The following is a 16,324-nucleotide window of genomic DNA, read 5'->3' as shown; positions in this document are numbered from 1 at the left end:
GAAGAGGGCAGTGCAGGGTGGACACCTCTGCTACCAGAGGCGTGTGGCCAGTGTGTCTGTGTGTGTGTGTGTGTGTGTGTGGCCAGCTGTCCACGTGTGGTCCAGCTCCCTCTGTGCCCCAAATCTGCTTCCAGTGCACACCCACCTCCTGTGCCCCGGCCCCGGCAGGGTGCTGACGTGTCTCTAGCCAGCCTGGCCACCTGCATCAAAGATGAAAACATCCTGGGGAGTCGAGAGAGGCGTCCAGGGGAAGGAGAGCGGGGCACCCCTCCCTGGTTTTGATTACTCCCTCCCAGTTTTTGCTTTGCCTTTTTAAAATTTTAACAAACCTTGGACATCGCAGCAGCTGTGAGCAGCCAAGGAGGGCAGGCTCTGCAGAGGCTGCCATGGCTCCCTGGACGAGGCCCTGACCGGGGCTGTGGCTGCAGCCCTGGGCTTCCGGCACAGGGGCCCTCAACACAGCTGCTAGCTAAAAGCGTTCATTGCTTCTCAGAGGGTTCCTCTTGTATTTTCACTTTTTACTTCTGAGATTTTTCTATTTCCCCCCCAGTTTTTCTTCTCTTGTATTTGCCATTTTCTTCCCTTTTCTGGCAAAACTGGTGGGGGTGGGGAGGCCCAGGAGAGCAAAGGTAGGAGCCCCTGAGACCAGAGCTCCCTGGCAGGACACAGCGCAGCCCAGCAAGCCCCCCGCACCATGACCTTGCCAGTCCCCAGAGAGGCCCTCTGAAGCTGGGCCATCAGGAAACCCCCTCAGGAGCCGAGAAAGTGGGGCTCTCCTTGGGACCTCCCTCTGCCGGAGGACAAGGGGGTGGTTCAAATGCCTGTGAGTCAGGAGTGCCCCTCCCGGCCCCAGCCACTCCACATAAGGACCAGGCCCCTGCCCCCTGTTGCCATGACAACATGACACCCACTCTTCCCAAGGACAACTAAAAAGGGGAAAGAAAACGGGATTTAGCAATTTCTCTTTTTGTTTTTCCTTATTTTTTTTCTTTTTGCTTTTTCTCCCCTTACCCAAGGACGGTACTGATTGGCTGTTCTCCATCTTTGATGTTGCAGGCTAGCCTCTGCCGAGGAGGGTACAGCCGCTTCACCCCCTACTAGCAAGAGACCCGCCCCTAACAGCATTCACACTACTGCCTATTCCAAACCAAACCCTACAGCCCAAACACCAGGCACAGCCACCAGGAGGACAGTGCGCCCCTCCCGGTCAGCGACCGCGCCGCTGGCCCTCCGCGACTCTAAAGCCCATAGATTTTACCTCCAGCCAGCTGGGCTCCCCACCCCGCCCATGACGGTGTGTGTGTCTTTGACCTGGTTTTCCGTATGTCTGAACCTTGGTTCCTATCTTGACTTTGTTGATGTTGTGCTGCCCAAGCCACTGCAGGTACAGTATGCACACGGCGGGGGCCAGCTGGGGAGCACAGGCAGCCCCCACCACTAGCAGTAGCACCCAGAGGACGGCCTGCTCCACACAGCTCTAGAAACACTGGGTCAGGCCTCTCTCACAGCTGCCACAGCCAGCCCCCTGCACAGCCGGCCTCCCCCAGGGTCCACCTGGCTCCGCTACACCCTCCCTGTCCCCACTCAGTTGAGGCTGATGTTTCTAATTAAATTTTTAATGATGACATGGTCACAAGCACATTGCTCTGTGTGTAGGCTACCGACGCCACACCACTCCCCGGGACTCCTCGGTGCTGCCGTGAGGAAAGGAGATGTAGAGAGTACCCCAGGCCCAGGGCCACCTCCCCTGCTGAGCCCTGGGCCTCCCCAGGACCCGTGCCTGACATGGGGCAGATCCCCTCCTGCTCCATAGGTGGCGCTTTAGCACTGCAGTGGGCCCTGTCAGCCTGCCTCCAGGTGTTTGTCCCTGAGCTGCAGCACCATCCTACTGTCCCCAGGGTCCATCCGGAAGGGGAAAGTCCTCCACCAGAGGCAGGCGAGGAGCACAGGGTGCCCTTCCCCAGGTCTCCCAGGGCCACTCCAGCCTCACTTGGACTGTGTGCACGGCTTCGTGGCCTGTAGGGACCCACCTTGCCCGACTGCGGGCAGTCCTGGGGATGCAGGCTGGGCCTGAGGTCAGGCAGGGAGCCTAGGGAGCCGCCAAGGCAGGAAGGGCTGTTCCAGGTGCTGGCCCCAGGGCACATGTGTCTGCACCTCCCCAGGTGGAAGGGGCGCCTCCCTCTGGACTACAGGGCTGCAGGGCGCACCTGTCCCACTCCGCAGTGGCACCCTGCCCCACCCCTCCTCCCACTCTGCCTTCTCACCCAGGCCCCCTGCTCAGCCTGTACTGCCACCTCCCTCTCACGCCCTGGCCTCCGCTCTCCCCATCCCAGCTCCCAGGCAGCTCCTTCCAGCCAGGCTCTGCCCTCCCACAGCCCTGTCCTGGCCCCGCACACCCACCAGCAGCCTGACTGGCCCCAGGAGACAGGTCTGCTGAGGTCTAGCCTGCAGGAGGGTGGGGGCCGGCGACCAGGGGCAGGGGCAGGTGCTGGGACCCCTAGCCTGGCTGCTCCTGAGAAACTGCAAGTGCCGCCTTTCTGTTTCTATTGTAGTGAAACCTTCCACCGTTTCCTTCTCGGACCATGAAGGGCAAAAACAAAAAAACAAAAAAAATCACAAAACAAAAAACAAAACAAAAAAAAGATGTTAAGATCCAAGCAACAAAAAAACCAACCAACCCAGAGGCATCCAACCGAGTCCAAGTCCGCGTCTGTCGCACACCGCACCGAGGAGCACGGCCCGCAGGGCACGTGGAGAGCGGCCCTGCCCAGCTGGCGGCGCTGTGGGGACGTGTCCTTCCCAGCGGGCGCAGTGGGAGAGTTGGAGGGGAAGGGCCTGATGGCGGACAGCAGGGGCTCTAGCCAGTCTGCCTTCCCCGGTTCCTGCTCCAGGCATGGCCTGAGCCAGAAGAGCAGCCAGCAGGACGCAATCTGCTGCCGCTGTGCCCTGGAGGGGCTGGGTGCGGGTGCAGGGAGGGCCGGTGGCTTGTCATCCCTGGGGCTGCAGCATGGCCCCATCACCTACGTTGCTCCCCGCAGGCCCTGCGGTGCCGTCCGTGTCCTTAGCTGTCCGACCAGCAGCCCTGGGGTCCAACTCCAACGCAAGGGCTGATGTGGCTCCAGAACTCTGGGTGCCCCTCGCCCTCCACCCCATGTGAGAGTGCCCAGCGGCAGAGCAGAGCAGAGCAGACGGAGCTCAGCTGGCGGGGGCCACTCCCGCCCAGGAGGGTGGACTGGTGGGCCCTGAGGCAGAGCACTTGCACCTAGTGGCCATCTCTGTCCCTTCTTGGAGGGGCCCTGGGCCCAGCCTAAGGGACTGAGGCCAACCTGTTGGAACCCAGCCCTCCCCACCCCTCCCCTGCCAGGGAGCTGAGGGGCCAGGGAGGGCCAGCACCCAGCTGTGTTGCCAGGTGGGGAGTCACTGGTGCTAGGGTACAGAGGAACAAGCCAGGGCAGGGCCCACAGAAGAGGGAGGGAGGCGGGAGGCCTGAGCTGGCCCTGCACAGGGAGGCCAGCTGGGCCACACCCCTCCAGGCTCCTGGCAGGTGTGGGACGGAGGCCGGTGGTGCAGAGAGCAGGTGGCGGTGGCAGCGAGGAGCCCCGGCAAGGCAGGGATAGCTGGAGTAAGGAAGCAGAAAAAAACCACACACGGGCTCCCCACACAGCTCCACTGTCTCATGAAACTTCAAAAATAAACGACACCTCACTTTCTATTCAGCGTCAGTACCGAAGCTCTGGGACGACCCTCCTTTTCTATTCCCCTTGTGCACAGCCCGCCCTTGGCTCCACCCTCCGCAGAGCCCCCGCCCTCGGCTGTTCTGGACCCTTTTCTCGCAGCAGCTCAGACCCCTCGCCCCGGACCCCCACCCCAGGACTGCAGCCGAGCCCCAGGCTTCCTTTCTTACCATTCTGTATGCTTCCAAGGTGTGACCATTCAAATTAACAGTATTATTATTATTAAGATTATTAATAAAGATTTCTTTCTGCAAGCCAGGACAGCTCTTTCTGATTTAACAGCCCTGGCACTGGGGACACACAGGACTGGGGTGCAGGCTGCACCCAGAACAGGCACCTTTTCCCCACCAGGAGGCAATGGGGAGGGGAAAGACCCTCTGGGCAAGAGATGTTAAAGTCCCAACCCTCTTCTCCAGGCTGGCCTTCTGCACCCTAATCGGGGACAGACTGAACCGGCAGAGGGAGGAGTGGCATGGTCTCCTCTCCCGGGCAGCGCGACCTCACTGGGGCAGAATGCAGCCTAGAGATGGGAGGGTCAGCCTGGGCACAGCCACAGCTGTGCTGGTCAGCTGATGCTAAGAGGGCACAGAGCTGGGGTGGACACGGCACATCTGTGGCTGACGACCCTCCAGGACTCCCAAAGACTCGGCCTCTCTGGCCTCTCTCTCAGCCCTGAACTGTGACCCATGAGGAGCTGCCACGCTTCTCCCACCTCCAGGTTCTGAGCCCTCGCTCCTGCAAGGATGGACAGGGCCAGAGCAGAGTTGGGAGAGTGGCCAGAGGCAAGTGAGGATGGAGAATGGGAGGGGAAGCAGCAGAATCCAAACCAAGAGCCTAAGCGCCGTGGGCTGGGGCCAGGGAAGGAGCCAGATCTCTCACCAAGACATGAGCTCTCATTTTTCATCACATTGGATAATTTATTTCAGAGTGATTACACCCACCAGAGGGGCCCAGGCTTAAATGCCGGCAGATTAATTTTCTTGCATAGAAGTTTGTATTGCTGGGACTGGGGACCGTGCTCCTGGGGAGCGGGGTTGCATGGCTCTGCCACATGCCATGCTCCACTAAGCCCCCTCACTTCTAATTGCTTGCTCACCAGACTGTGAGAAAATAATTGCCACTATAAATTTTCCCTTCTTCTCTACATAAAATATTTGCACTTAAAATAAATAAATAAATAAAGCCAGGCGCCGGGAAACGGGGGAAACAGGGCACTGACGTGGCTGTTGGGCATCTGGCAGCCAGGGCCCCAAGGCCAGGTGGGCAGCCCGGCCAGCCCTGCACCCCAACGCCTCCTCTGGGCACCCGGGCTGAGCGCACTCCAGGTGCTCTGGGGAATGGCAAACTGGAGATCCAAATCAGAGAAAGCGGCGAGCAGAGCACACGGCAGGCCGGCAGGAACGGCCATGGTCTCCCGGTCCCAGAACAGCCCGCCCAAGCTGTCTAGAATGCAGGAGGGCCAGCACTGGTGACCTCAGTTTTGGATTAGCCAGAGAGACATGGCTGGCTGGCACCGTGTCATACCCCCAGCTGGGAAGACATGGCCCTGCCCAGTGCCCTGGGTCCTCACTTGTCCACCTGAGGGCTGGGTGGCCCTTGGGAGACATGGAAGAACATTCAGTCAGGAAGGAGCATGGAACTCCACTCCAGAGAGGACCAGGGAACACAGGGAGGGAGGGGGCAGAGCTGAGCCCCTGCCCTCTAGGCTCCTGGCCTGGTCCAGCTGGTCAGTCCCCTACACTGGCCACCTGGTGGCCTCTTCCCTTACCACAGATCCTGCCCCAGGTAAGACCTCCAGCTGGGCTCAGAGTATCCCAGCCCCCAGCATAGAAAGAGGACAGGGGCAGAGAAGGTGACCCCAACAGTGGCCCTATGTGGCCTGGGGGCGACCCCTGCGAACCTCTGACCCTGTCCATGATCACAGCAGACTCCACACAGGCACACGAAGGAGAGCAGGGGCCAGGCCGCACCACCGAGGCCTAAAGACGGTGTCAACGGGCCACAGCCGCCAGGGAGGGGAAGGCAGAGAGCAGAGGGAAAGGGGCGGCAGGCGCCCCGGGCCACACTGCCTGAGTGGAAGCTCCCTGCGAGCCTGTCACCTGGAGGAGACACAGCAGAGGCCAAGGCCTGCTGGCTCCCGCAGTGGTCTGGTCAGTGGCAGCCCGCCTTCCCCAGCTGGGGGCATGACACACGCAGTGCCAGCCAGCCCTGAGCTCCATCCCCCAAGACACCATCTCTGCCGCCCTGCCCTACAGACAGCCCTCGTTCCTGCCCACCACCCTGAGGGCCACCTCAGAAGACCTCCGATGGGCCCTTGCTCTGCCCCAGTGCCTCCCTGCCACCATTTCAGTTGGGTCTTCAGGAACAAAAGTTCACTGTTCTCAGCATCAAAGCCTTTCAGCCTGTTAGGGAACATCCTTTATGTAATTTTCCAGACAAAACCTCCCCAGATCCTTCCCTTTTACCCTGGGAACCGCGCACTGTGGAGAGGGGTCCCACAACAGCAGAACCATCAGTCAGCAATCTGCTTCCTACAACCAATGCCCCACCAAAGGCCACAGCCGGAGCTGGGGGGCAACCCTCTAAGGACCCTCCTTAGTGGGACCTAGGGCAGCTTGCGGCAGCCACCAAGAAACCTTGAGTCTTGAGTGAAGAGGAGTCTACCTTGGGTTGCCTCACCGTGGGGAGGAATAGAGCAGGGCCGCCCTGCCCCACTCCGCCTGAGGCACCAGGAAGCCCTCCCTGGGCACAGGCTCCACCAGGAACTCCACACGGCCATCCTGGCCGGGTCCAGCAGCCTCCACCACCAAGTCCACCACCCGGTACTGGTTGGCAAAAGCCAGGCCCAGGAATGTGGGCTTCTCTGGCCCTGGAGGCTCTCTGCTGGGAGAGTCACTTCTAGTCCCTTCCCAGCAGTGGACTCGGAAGCATCGCACCTGGAGGAGGAGGTAGGACCAGTGCAGCAGGCAGCTGAGCCTAAGCCGGATGGGTCGGCCCTCCAGTACAGGGGCGGGCTGCTGCCAGCGGACCTGGGAGACAGTGACGTCCTGCACCTGGTGCAGAGGGGCCAGCAGGCTGTCAGCATCCACCACCTGGCAGGAGAGAAGGCTCAGCCAGCTGGGCCCGGGAAAGGAGGGGCTGCCTGACCACCTCCCTGCAGGACCAGGGAGAGCCCCAGGCAGCCCTCCCCAGGGCAGGAGACAGACACCTCGGCTGGGACCCTCCCGGATGTGCACCTGGATCTCGCCAAGGCGGCATGCGAAGCTCTCCTCCTTCCGGCTTCCTGGAGGCCGTGAGAAGTTCACGAAGAGGTCCTGCAGGAGGCACCCACGTAGGCTCACCTCGTAGCAGCTGGGGGAGGTGCACGGGCTGGTCAGGCTGGCTCAGTGCAACGCTCCCAGGCCAGCTGGGCAGAGGCTCAAGCCACAAGGGGGAGAAGCACACCGGGTGTACTCCAGGTTGTGGGGACCCCAGATCTATGGCAGGTCCCTGCAACGACCTTGAGTAAGTGTGCTGGGCTTGTATCTTGGGGCTGGCCCAAACCCAGAGGAATAGTCCAAGGTCTCTATATGAAAGTCCAGGATATTCTCACTGGGGACTGTGACTCCACAAGTCCCCCAATGTGCAGCCACCCCGTCCTGTGGTCTTGCACAAAATAGAGGGACTTACCGCTGGATCCAGCCCCCGCTGAGCGGCTGGCCACAGTGGCCTGCCCATCTGGCCAGCTTGGTGGGGGGTACCTGGAGGGGTTGGAGGCTCTGCCTGGAACCTGTCTCTGCTGGAGAAGGAGGCATAGGCTTGAGAAAGAAGAATCCCCCCCAAAAAATACAGGGTAGGGGAGACCAGAGGGAGTAAGACGTCCACTGGCAGGGGCCTTATCTCCCATAGGCCAGATAAGACCCCTGGAGGTGCAGGCACTGGGGGACCACCAGGAAGGACTTTGGAAAAGAACAAATGGGATGCATGTCTGGGCTTGGCCAGTGTCGCCCATGCCAGCTTCTCCCAATGTGCCATCTCCCTGTCCCACTGACGGGCCCCTCTCAGTGCCTCAGCCAGCAGGGGGCCCAAGTCCACCCAGCCAGGAATCTGCTGCTGCTAACCAAGGTTCAGGTTATGGCTAGGAAGTGAGTCCTCCCTGTCCCAGCTGCCCTCCCCACAGTGAAGGCAGGACTTGCCAACACCGCCCACCCCAGCTGCTCCCCACGGCCTCCTGGGATCTCCCCAGCAACTCACCATTCAGCACTGAGATGCTGCCAATGTGACAGCCGCCAGCATCCCCTGTAGTGAGCTCCAAAGCGACCCCGACATCTGAGGGCCCTTCGAGCTTATACACCAAGGACAGAAATATTCTGGGTGGCACGGGGACCTGCAGGGAAAACAACCTGAGAGAGGAAGACCCTGTGAGAGGTGGCAGGGGCGTTCTGTGGGGAGCTGGGCGATCCCACGGCATCCACCAGGAAGAGGGAGGCCCGTCAGCAGGAGCCCTACACTCCGGTCCTGCCGCCACTAGGGGACAGTCTTTCCCATGGCCAGATTCTCTTGTGGGCTGAAAAGTCCTGGTTCTGAAATATCTGACTCCACTGGCATGAGCTCAGGAGTCGCACACACAGGGGCAGAAAGAAGGGTGGCTTCCAGGGCTGCAGGGGGTGTGGGAGCCCCGCGGGTGCTTCTGCAAGGTGGCAAAGCCTGGAGATCTCTTGCATGACAACGTGCATGCAGCTTAAGGGAACGGCTGAAGTGGTTTCACGCCATGCTCTCTGAACTGAAATTTGGTGTGTGTGGTACTGGGGCTAAACACAGAGGTGCTCCACCACTGAGCTACTTCTTCAGGCCTTTTCATTTTTTATTTTGAGGCAGGGCCTCGCTAAGTTGTTGAGGCGAGCCTGAACTTGCAACCTCCTGCCTCAGCCTCCTGAGTTGCTGGGATCATATGTGTGCACCATCACACCCAGCTCAACTTTCATTTTGAGACAGATGCTCACCAAGTTGCCAAGGCGGCCTCACACCTGCAGTCTTCCTTCCTTAGCCTCCCAATTGACCCCAATTTTTTAAAGAAATAAACTAGGCCTGTCCACCATCCTCATTCTGGCCTCGGCTGCCCCACTACCATTTATTTGTCAACACAGAGAATGAAGCCGACGGCCACTCGCCTCACCCATCACTCACGCACCTCACAGCCACATTGCCAACTTCAGGTGGGATCACCCCCTGGAGCAGCAGGGAGCTGCCCCCGTGCCAGGCATCCTCCAGGCAGCAGTGCATCTTCACCCAGCCCCCGCCGTCCCCGGGCAGCTTGTGTTCCCCAAACAGGGGCTGTGTCTCCTGGGCACTCGGGTGGTACCAGGGCCCCACGGCCTGCTCCTGCATGAAGAAAGAGAAAGGGAGAGGCGTGCACTCCTCCTCGCACAAGCAGGAGGGTGCAGGTGCCGCAGGCCGCTGTCTCCACGCCCACCACCACTCCCTCCTGCCCAGCTGAGCCAGGAGGCGGGGAGGAGGGCCCCTTCCCCACAGTGTCCACCCAGCACACGGCCCACGTACCTGGCCATAGCAGACTCTCCGTGTCCCCATGCCCAGGCAGAAAGATGTGACGAAGGGCAGGGAGCAGATGCTATGTGTGGGCAGGAAGCGTTGCAGCAAACTCCAGAACCTACAGAAACACAGGGAGGGACAGCTCGGTCCACTTAAAAGGACCCTGCAACATCCCTGGGCCCATGGTCAAGCCTCGGGGTTCTCCCGCAAACTCCAAGACAGGCCTTCGAGAGTGACTGCCGCTCCCAGCTAAGGACAGGCCAGAGGGGCGCAGCTGCAGGAAGTGGCCACTCAGGCTCCCCAGTCTTTGGTCCCCCAGCCCAGCTGGTCTGAGCCCTCCAGGAGACAGCCAAGGTTGTCCCCTTGTCCTCCTGTAGCCACCCCAGAGCAGGATACCTGGAGAACACCTGGATGCCTCCCCCCCTGCCAGCCCATGAGAAGCCCTGGGAGAGGGCTCACTTGTCCTGGTTCTGGAAGAAATCCACCTTCTCCAGACACTCATACACCCAGCCAGGGGCAAACAGAGCTGCGGAGAAGCCATGCTTTCGGATCAGCTCCAGCGACTGAGGGGACAGAAGTCAGAGACGGGATCTGAGAATCCAGATACACCTGCTGGGCACAGGTCACAGGGACAGTTCTCTAAGACCACGGCCCTCCCTCCAACGCTGCCTGGGGGCTCTGGGCCTCATTCTGTGGGTCCACAGGCTGGCCAGGCGAGAGGAAGGTACAGAGGGTGCCTCTGGGGCACTGTACCTCGGTGCGCTGCCTCCTCCCTCCCACTCACACGGGTGGCCCTGAGACTAGAGCAGCAAGGCAGACTCCAGCTATGGGGTCCATTCCCTTCAAGCTCACCTAACACCTGAGCATCCTATGGCCAGGAAGGGGCAGGACCGACAGGCGAAGGCCCCAGTGCCCGTCCCCTTGCCAGGAAATCACGCTCGTTTTACACAGCTGTTCCCCAACCGTGGCGCTCTGCCGCAGTCCTGGACCCCTGAGCTGTCGTGGGAAGCCTGCAGCCCTCCGTGTCCCCTGGGGAGGGGGTAGCTGGAGCAATGCTCTCCAGAGCATGCGATCCAGAAAGGATGTCAGGGCTGGTGAGAGCCCTGACAAGCTTGGGACGGGAGGCTTCTGCTCGCTGATACCTGAAACCAGGGACTGCTCCAGTTGGGACAGTTCAGTCCCAGGGAAGGCTGCTGCCATTCCTCAGGGACCAGTTGCCCCCACTCTGGGGAGAATCAGCTGCCACTGTGCTTTCCCTTGAAGTACAGCTGGGGCCTGAAGGTCCACAGCAAGAGGAGGCCCAGGAAGGGCCTGCAGGCCTCCGGCCCTCTGGCCCAAAGGCCACCACCCACCTTGTCCGTGTCAAATCGGCCTCCGACCACATTCCCGCGGGCAAACACGTCCACACCCACGTACACGTCGGCCAGGCGCTCCCCCGCCTGGCCCAGCATCCGCTCCAGGTGTTCTTCCCGCCAGTTGTAATTGGTGAAGAAGCCGTCACAAGAATCAAAGAAGACCCTGGAGGTGGCAGGGACCTTCTGAGGCCCAGGCCCAAGGGACAGGCCTGTCGCACTCAGCCTGCTCCATACTGGTGGCCGCTCCTGGCTCACGGGCTATCTATCCAGGCTGCCCTGGACAGAGTCTGCTCCCAAACAGCAGAGCCCAGCTACAAGTTGCCACCCGCAGCCCTTGCACAGCACCAGGGTAGCTGTGCACTGATTCTGCCTGCTGAACATCAGGGCAATGCAGGACCTGGGCCCTCCCACTCTTTCTGCCCACGCAGACCTATGTGGGATGCCCCATGGACAGGCCCGCAGCCTGCTCCCTCTGGGCACTGCCCACGGGCTCACCTGTTGTGCTCATTGAGCTCATCCTGCCATTTAAGGCTCCCATTTTGCAGCACACTGTCGTACCAGAGCACCAGGCCCCCTGGGACCTGACGGTGCAGCTGAGTGGTCAGGTACCGCAGGAAAAGAGGTGTGTTCCTCACAGCGGCCAGCTGGGGAGACAGAGGGCAGACCCTTGGGCAGGCCAGGTATGTTGGTCAGGAAAAGAACGCATGCCAGGGCAGACAGGAGCACAGAGGAGCAAAGATCATGCAAAAAAGGCAGGGTCCTGGGGCATGGTGGTGCAGGCCTCTGATCCCCACTACCCAGGAGGCTGAGGCAGGAGGACCACAAGTCAAGACCAGACATAGGCAGCTTAGCAAGACCCTGTCTGCAAGTAGAAAATAAAAAGGGCTGGGGATGTCACTCAGTGGTAAAGGTCCACTGAGTCCAGATGGCGGTACCAGGAAGAGAAAAGAAAAAAAAGCCACCGTCCCCAAATCCCCTCAACCTCACAGAAGGAAAGAGAAGGATCCAGCCAGATGTTCGACTCCTTTCTTGCTGGACAGGAAGGATATGGGTCAGAACTCAGGAAAAGACCAACACAGAGGAAGGGGAGGGCAGCCATGGAAGGGAAGCTCCACCCAGCCCAAGGCACAGCAGGGCAGAGACAGGCCTGGCCACCCTGGGGGAGCGAGAGGGTGCAGCCAGCACACTCAAGGCTCCTGGGGAAGACCCATCCTGGTCCACGGTCACAGAGATGGCACAGAGCCAGCTCTGCCTGACAAAAAATGGCTTCTGCTGCTGTGACTGGGGTGGGAGGGGTGGCAACACATGGGGCTGGTGGCAGAGGCACAGGCCCAGGCCATACTCACACTCAGAGAGTTTTCTATGTTGATCAGCCAGCCATCGAAATGAAAAAACTGAGCAATCTGGACCAGCCGGTCGGCCACCGCCTGGTAGGAGCGCTCCTCCCCCGCCAGGAAGGCTTCGCAGAGCCGGGCCCCCTCATTCCACTCCGTGATAAAAGTCCCTGTGGGAAAGCAGAGGAATGAGTCAGGCCTTACCTTCCACCAGGGGGCTGCAACATGCTAGCATAAGCAGCACTGGAAAACCTGCTAGACCGTCAAATTCACCTAGTGCCGGAGACACCCAGTGGGCCCAGCAGTGTGGTTACGTGCACACCAGTACCTGGATTCGGCTCCAACCTGGAGAGGAACTGCCTCACCGGGAGAGTCAGCCACTCCGCGCTTGCGAGCAAGGCAACACCAGCCTGTTTGCCCATCTGTTGTGTACAGCGGCTTTCATGCTAGCCACTAGCAGTGACCAACTGCCCAGTGGAAACAGTGACTGTCTGGTTGTCTCCAGAAGGGTGCAAATACCTGACCTGGCCACTGAGCCAGCCCCTATCAGGAAGCAGACAAAGCCCCACCTCTAGTTGCTGGGTCACCCAGTGTTGTGCCAATGAGCCTGGCTCTTACCCAGCACACAGACCCCGTGCCTGTGGGCAGCATTGGTCCAGCCCACGGGGGGGATGGTGACCATGTGATGGCTGAAGTACACAAAGATGTCAATGTACTGCCAGTGGTAGAAGGAGTAGGGATTCTGCACCGCTGAGCCCTGAATAAACCTGGTGAAGAAACAGAACAAACTCAGGTCCCAGGAGACAGCATGAGGACACAGCGAGCTCAGGGGAACAGACGCAGCCCTGAGCAAGGTCTCTCCTAGGTTCCCCTCAGTCAGCACTGGCAGACAGCCTGCTGTGGGCAGCCCACGCAGGGAGAGCCAGAAGCAGGAACAGGCTGCACTCCTGCTGTCAAGGCGGCCAGGAGAGAAGGGTCTCTGCGGGGTGTTCGGCACCTGCCACTCCATCTGTGTGGACTGGGCACTTCTGGCTGCTGTGAGCCGATGAACAAAGGAGAGGAAACAGGCTCTCCATGGCTGTGACCTCCTCTCTGCAGAGGTCAGCAGTGCCCTGGACAGTCTCCCTGGTGTGAAGGTGAGGCTTCGTGGCCTGCCTGTCAGGGTACAGGCTAGCTCTACTCAAGCCTCCTTCCAATCACCACATCCAAGACTGTTTTATGGACATATCAGATCTCACCGGAATGGGATAGGCACAGCTGCGCACCAGAAGCCACAGCCAACAGACCCAGACCAGTACAGGGTGTGGGGAAGAGCTACAAAGACAAACCAAGTGGCCAGGCAGACAGAAGGGCATCCCTACTGTGTCCCCTCAAGTCCACCAGGTTTCAAGGAACCAGATGACTCCGAGCTGAAGACAGGAGATCACCCAACCACACCTTCTCATATCTTCTCACAGATGAGGGCCCCCTCCCCGGCCGGTCCAGAGCCCGCCTCCCGACTGCAGTCCAGGGCTTCTTCTATTTACTGCATGATATTCTCCCTCCCGCGGCCCACCAGAGGATGACCAGCAGTAGGTCAACTCAAGCTCGTCCTCACCTGTCGTCCAGGTACCCGCCCATCATGTCATGGCACAGAAGGGTCCGGGGCCTACGGCTGCTCAGTGGGGGCTGACGACACCCCAAGGGCTCCAGGGCCACATTGAAGCCATCTTCCATGTGGGGAGTCCAGGCCAGGAGTTCCTCCAGCGAAGAAAAGTAAAAGCTGATGGGTTCTGTGGTGTCCTTGTCATAATATCTAACTGGTCCGAGGAGGAAGCAGTGAGGAATCAATGGAAAATTCTGGATAGTGGAAATGTTTTCATGATGACTGGGAGAACCTAAGAGGGTGGGGAGCCACCCTCCCAGAGTAATGCAGAAGATTATTCAGAGCCCAGATCCTCTTACCTGGCAAAGGATCCGGAGTGAAACTGACCACTTCTCGAAAGACCGCTGCTGCTTCTTGGTCCTCTTTGAGTCTAGGCAAAGAGAAAGTTAAAAAAATTTTTTTAATAAAAGGGTAAAAAAAAAATGCTTGGAAGTAAATGGTAGGTATTTAACACAAGCTATGGAAACAGGTGCTGAACCAGAGGAGTTAAGGAGCTCTGTCTGATCTTCCAGGTGCCTGTGTTAGCAACAGGACGGGCTTCCACTTGGACACAGATGCCAAAAATCACTCCTGTGAATAAACACCTCACCCACCAGAACAGCTAGACACACCCAAAGACCAAAGACAGTCTTCACAGGTCCACAGGGACGAGGGATAAGGGCTACTTACTCAAGGTACCAACAAAGTACTGTCTTAAGAGAGCAAGGGCCAGGCTTCCTGGCCTATCCCCTCCCATCCTCCTTCCCCTAAGTGTATTCCACAGCACTAACTCTTTAGCCTTCATGGACCGATAACACAAGAAACAGTGCCTTTGGTACATTAAGACGGAAAGCTCTGATTCAATATAAATATATATATATATATATATATATATATATACACACACACACCTACACTTAAAAATATAAACTCATATGCTTAAAATATATATCATATTAAAAATATGATCATATGTGTGTGTGTGTGTGTGTGTGTGTATATGTATATATATGACTTTAAGAATCGAGAGATACTACAGCAGCCATTTAGGACCATGGGAATCAGTGTCTGAATTCTCTAAATCTTTCAATGCCTGAGGCTGCCCCTCTGTCCACTGGGGTGTCACCTGCCAGCACGACTCCCTCTGCAGGACCCTGAGGCAGAGAACCTCTGGGAACTGCAAAAGCGTCTGAGGTGAAAGTGGAGGTGCCAAGGAAAATGCTTCTTTTCAAGTTTCATTCCCCCTGGTTCCTCGTCCAGAGCCCCCGTCCAGAGCCCCCTTCCGGGATGATCTGTCCACCCTTCGGCTGCTCCCTGAAGGGCCTCTCGGAACATTGCTGCCGTTGTCACCTTTTTTCCTCCAGGAGGAGGAAAGGGCATCCCGACTTTCCTCCTATCCAAAAAGCTTTCCCACCAGCCAACAGCCATTGGCTGCCCACCTCCAGTCCACGCTCATCCGCCTCATTGCTTCGGGCTTGAAAACCAAGCGGGGTCTGCCACCACGTGGTCCTAACTGACCAGGGGCTTCCAGGTGGGCAAATGGCCCCTAGAGGGGGCCCTTTTTCTGACCTTTGACCATTGTGCTGCTCCCTCAAGCCTCAGTTCAAGTGTCACCCCTTCAGAAAGCCAACCCCTTCCACCAGCTGCTGGGCCATTGCAAATGCCTCGCGGGATGTGGGTAGTGGCCGTGGCACCCAGCTCTGAGGAGGGGACAGGCCCTGCGGCTCGCTTGGGGGTCTGCCCCTCGCAGCGGCGGGCCGGGCGGTGGGACGCACCCGCAGCCCTGGTGGTCCGTGGGGACCTGGGCCCAGGTGCCGCCCCCCCTCCGCCGGACCCCGCCGTGCCCACCTACGCCCCGGCCGCCGCTGCCGCCTGGGCAACCGTTCCGGCTCCTTCCGCGCCATCGCCTCCGGGGCCGCCGGTCCCTGCCGCAGCCGCCGCACAGTGGCCCGGGTCAGCACCGTGGAAGCCTCCATATCTGGCGCTTTGGCCGCCGCGACACCGGCTCCGAGAGCCAATCGCAGGCCCGGGCCCGCCCCCGCCCCCGCCCTCAGCCAATGGGAAGTACGTAGCGCGGGAGCGCGCTGCGATTGGGCTCCACGGGACTCAGCGCGCTGGGGCTCTAGGCCGCGGGGCAGGCGGGGAATAAGTCGTCCGAGCGGGGCTGGGGGCGGGGCCGGGAAGTGGGCGGGGCCTGTGGGCGGGGCCTAGGAGGGTTCTGAGCCCCCTGGCAGGAGATTTGGAGGTTTCTCCGCGTCTTCGCGCTGTGTGTGCAAACCGAGGCTTTTCTGAGATAAATGGAATCTACCAGAAGTCACAGGGTCAGCAAATGGTAGAAACGGGATTTTAATTCGGATCTCCCGGGCCCTATTAAAAGATAATTTTCAGAAAAAGGTAAAATCCTGATTCTCATTCGTGTGTAAATATCAACCACTGCTAAAGATTGTGTTCTACTCGTTAATCAATAAAGGAATGAGGCAGAAACCTGTTCAGAAGCACCTGGAAAAGAGTCCAGTTGCAATGAGGAATCTGGAAGGGAATAGGTAAGTGTGGAGAGCAGGCCCTGCCCAGTGACTCTGTGACCTGCAGAGCAGCAGTTTTCAGGCTTGCCCAGCCTTCCATCCTGCAAGGCGGGAGTTTGCCTTTTCCGCTCCCTTTTGAGTTCAGGTGCCAAGGTAGAATAACTCCACACCTTGTTTGCACAAGTTAACAACCACCATCTGCCCAGCACCACCAGCAGGCACAAAT

At 59.2% G+C, this 16,324-nt stretch overlaps 2 protein-coding genes across 6 annotated transcripts in view; one reads left to right on the top strand and one right to left on the bottom strand.

Annotated features, from left to right (window-relative positions):
• The window catches only part of RBFOX3 (RNA binding fox-1 homolog 3), a 301,360-nt gene extending 299,824 nt beyond the window's left edge, over positions 1-1,536 (top strand). For both annotated transcript variants that reach the window (XM_081270073.1, XM_081270072.1), the window contains one exon: positions 1,057-1,536. In XM_081270073.1, coding sequence (XP_081126199.1) covers positions 1,057-1,101 — 45 coding nt within the window. In that variant the 3' untranslated portion in view covers positions 1,102-1,536. The remainder of the gene's footprint in view (positions 1-1,056) is intronic.
• Positions 1,537-5,736: 4,200 nt separating this feature from the next.
• Positions 5,737-15,571, bottom strand: ENGASE (endo-beta-N-acetylglucosaminidase). 4 transcript variants are annotated; one of them, XM_081271065.1, is made up of 14 exons: positions 15,425-15,571; positions 13,897-13,967; positions 13,550-13,751; positions 12,571-12,719; positions 11,965-12,122; positions 11,114-11,262; positions 10,616-10,781; positions 9,723-9,826; positions 9,273-9,381; positions 8,901-9,095; positions 7,968-8,100; positions 7,404-7,512; positions 6,971-7,085; positions 5,737-6,826 (listed from the first exon to the last, which is right to left on the bottom strand). In XM_081271065.1, the coding sequence occupies exons 1-14, from the start codon at positions 15,550-15,552 to the stop codon at positions 6,410-6,412; spliced, it is 2,205 nt and encodes a 734-aa protein (XP_081127191.1). In that variant the 5' UTR covers positions 15,553-15,571; the 3' UTR covers positions 5,737-6,409. The 4 variants fall into 4 exon arrangements, with proteins under 4 accessions (XP_081127191.1, XP_081127189.1, XP_081127190.1 ...); XM_081271063.1 differs by having other exon boundaries at positions 7,968-8,116; positions 8,905-9,095; XM_081271064.1 differs by having other exon boundaries at positions 7,404-7,509; positions 7,968-8,116; positions 8,905-9,095.
• Between the last annotated feature and the right edge of the window lie 753 nt (positions 15,572-16,324).

The sequence above is a fragment of the Spermophilus citellus genome (assembly GCF_964194105.1).
Source record: "Spermophilus citellus genome assembly, chromosome: 17".
In the NCBI taxonomy this organism is placed as follows: domain Eukaryota; kingdom Metazoa; phylum Chordata; class Mammalia; order Rodentia; family Sciuridae; genus Spermophilus; species Spermophilus citellus.
The sequence above is the reverse complement of the archived record's forward strand: the minus strand, read 5'-3'. Positions and strand labels throughout refer to the sequence as shown.

Coding starts and splice junctions, on each gene's coding strand:
- ENGASE (XM_081271063.1), bottom strand. CDS start 15,552: ATGGAGGCTTCCACGGTGCTGACCCGGGCCACTGTGCGGCGGCTGCGG. Junction 13,752..13,896: donor CACTCCGGATCCTTTGCCAG/GTAAGAGGATCT, acceptor TCCTCGGACCAG/TTAGATATTATGACAAGGAC. Junction 9,382..9,722: donor TTCTTCCAGAACCAGGACAA/GTGAGCCCTCTC, acceptor GTGTTTCTGTAG/GTTCTGGAGTTTGCTGCAAC.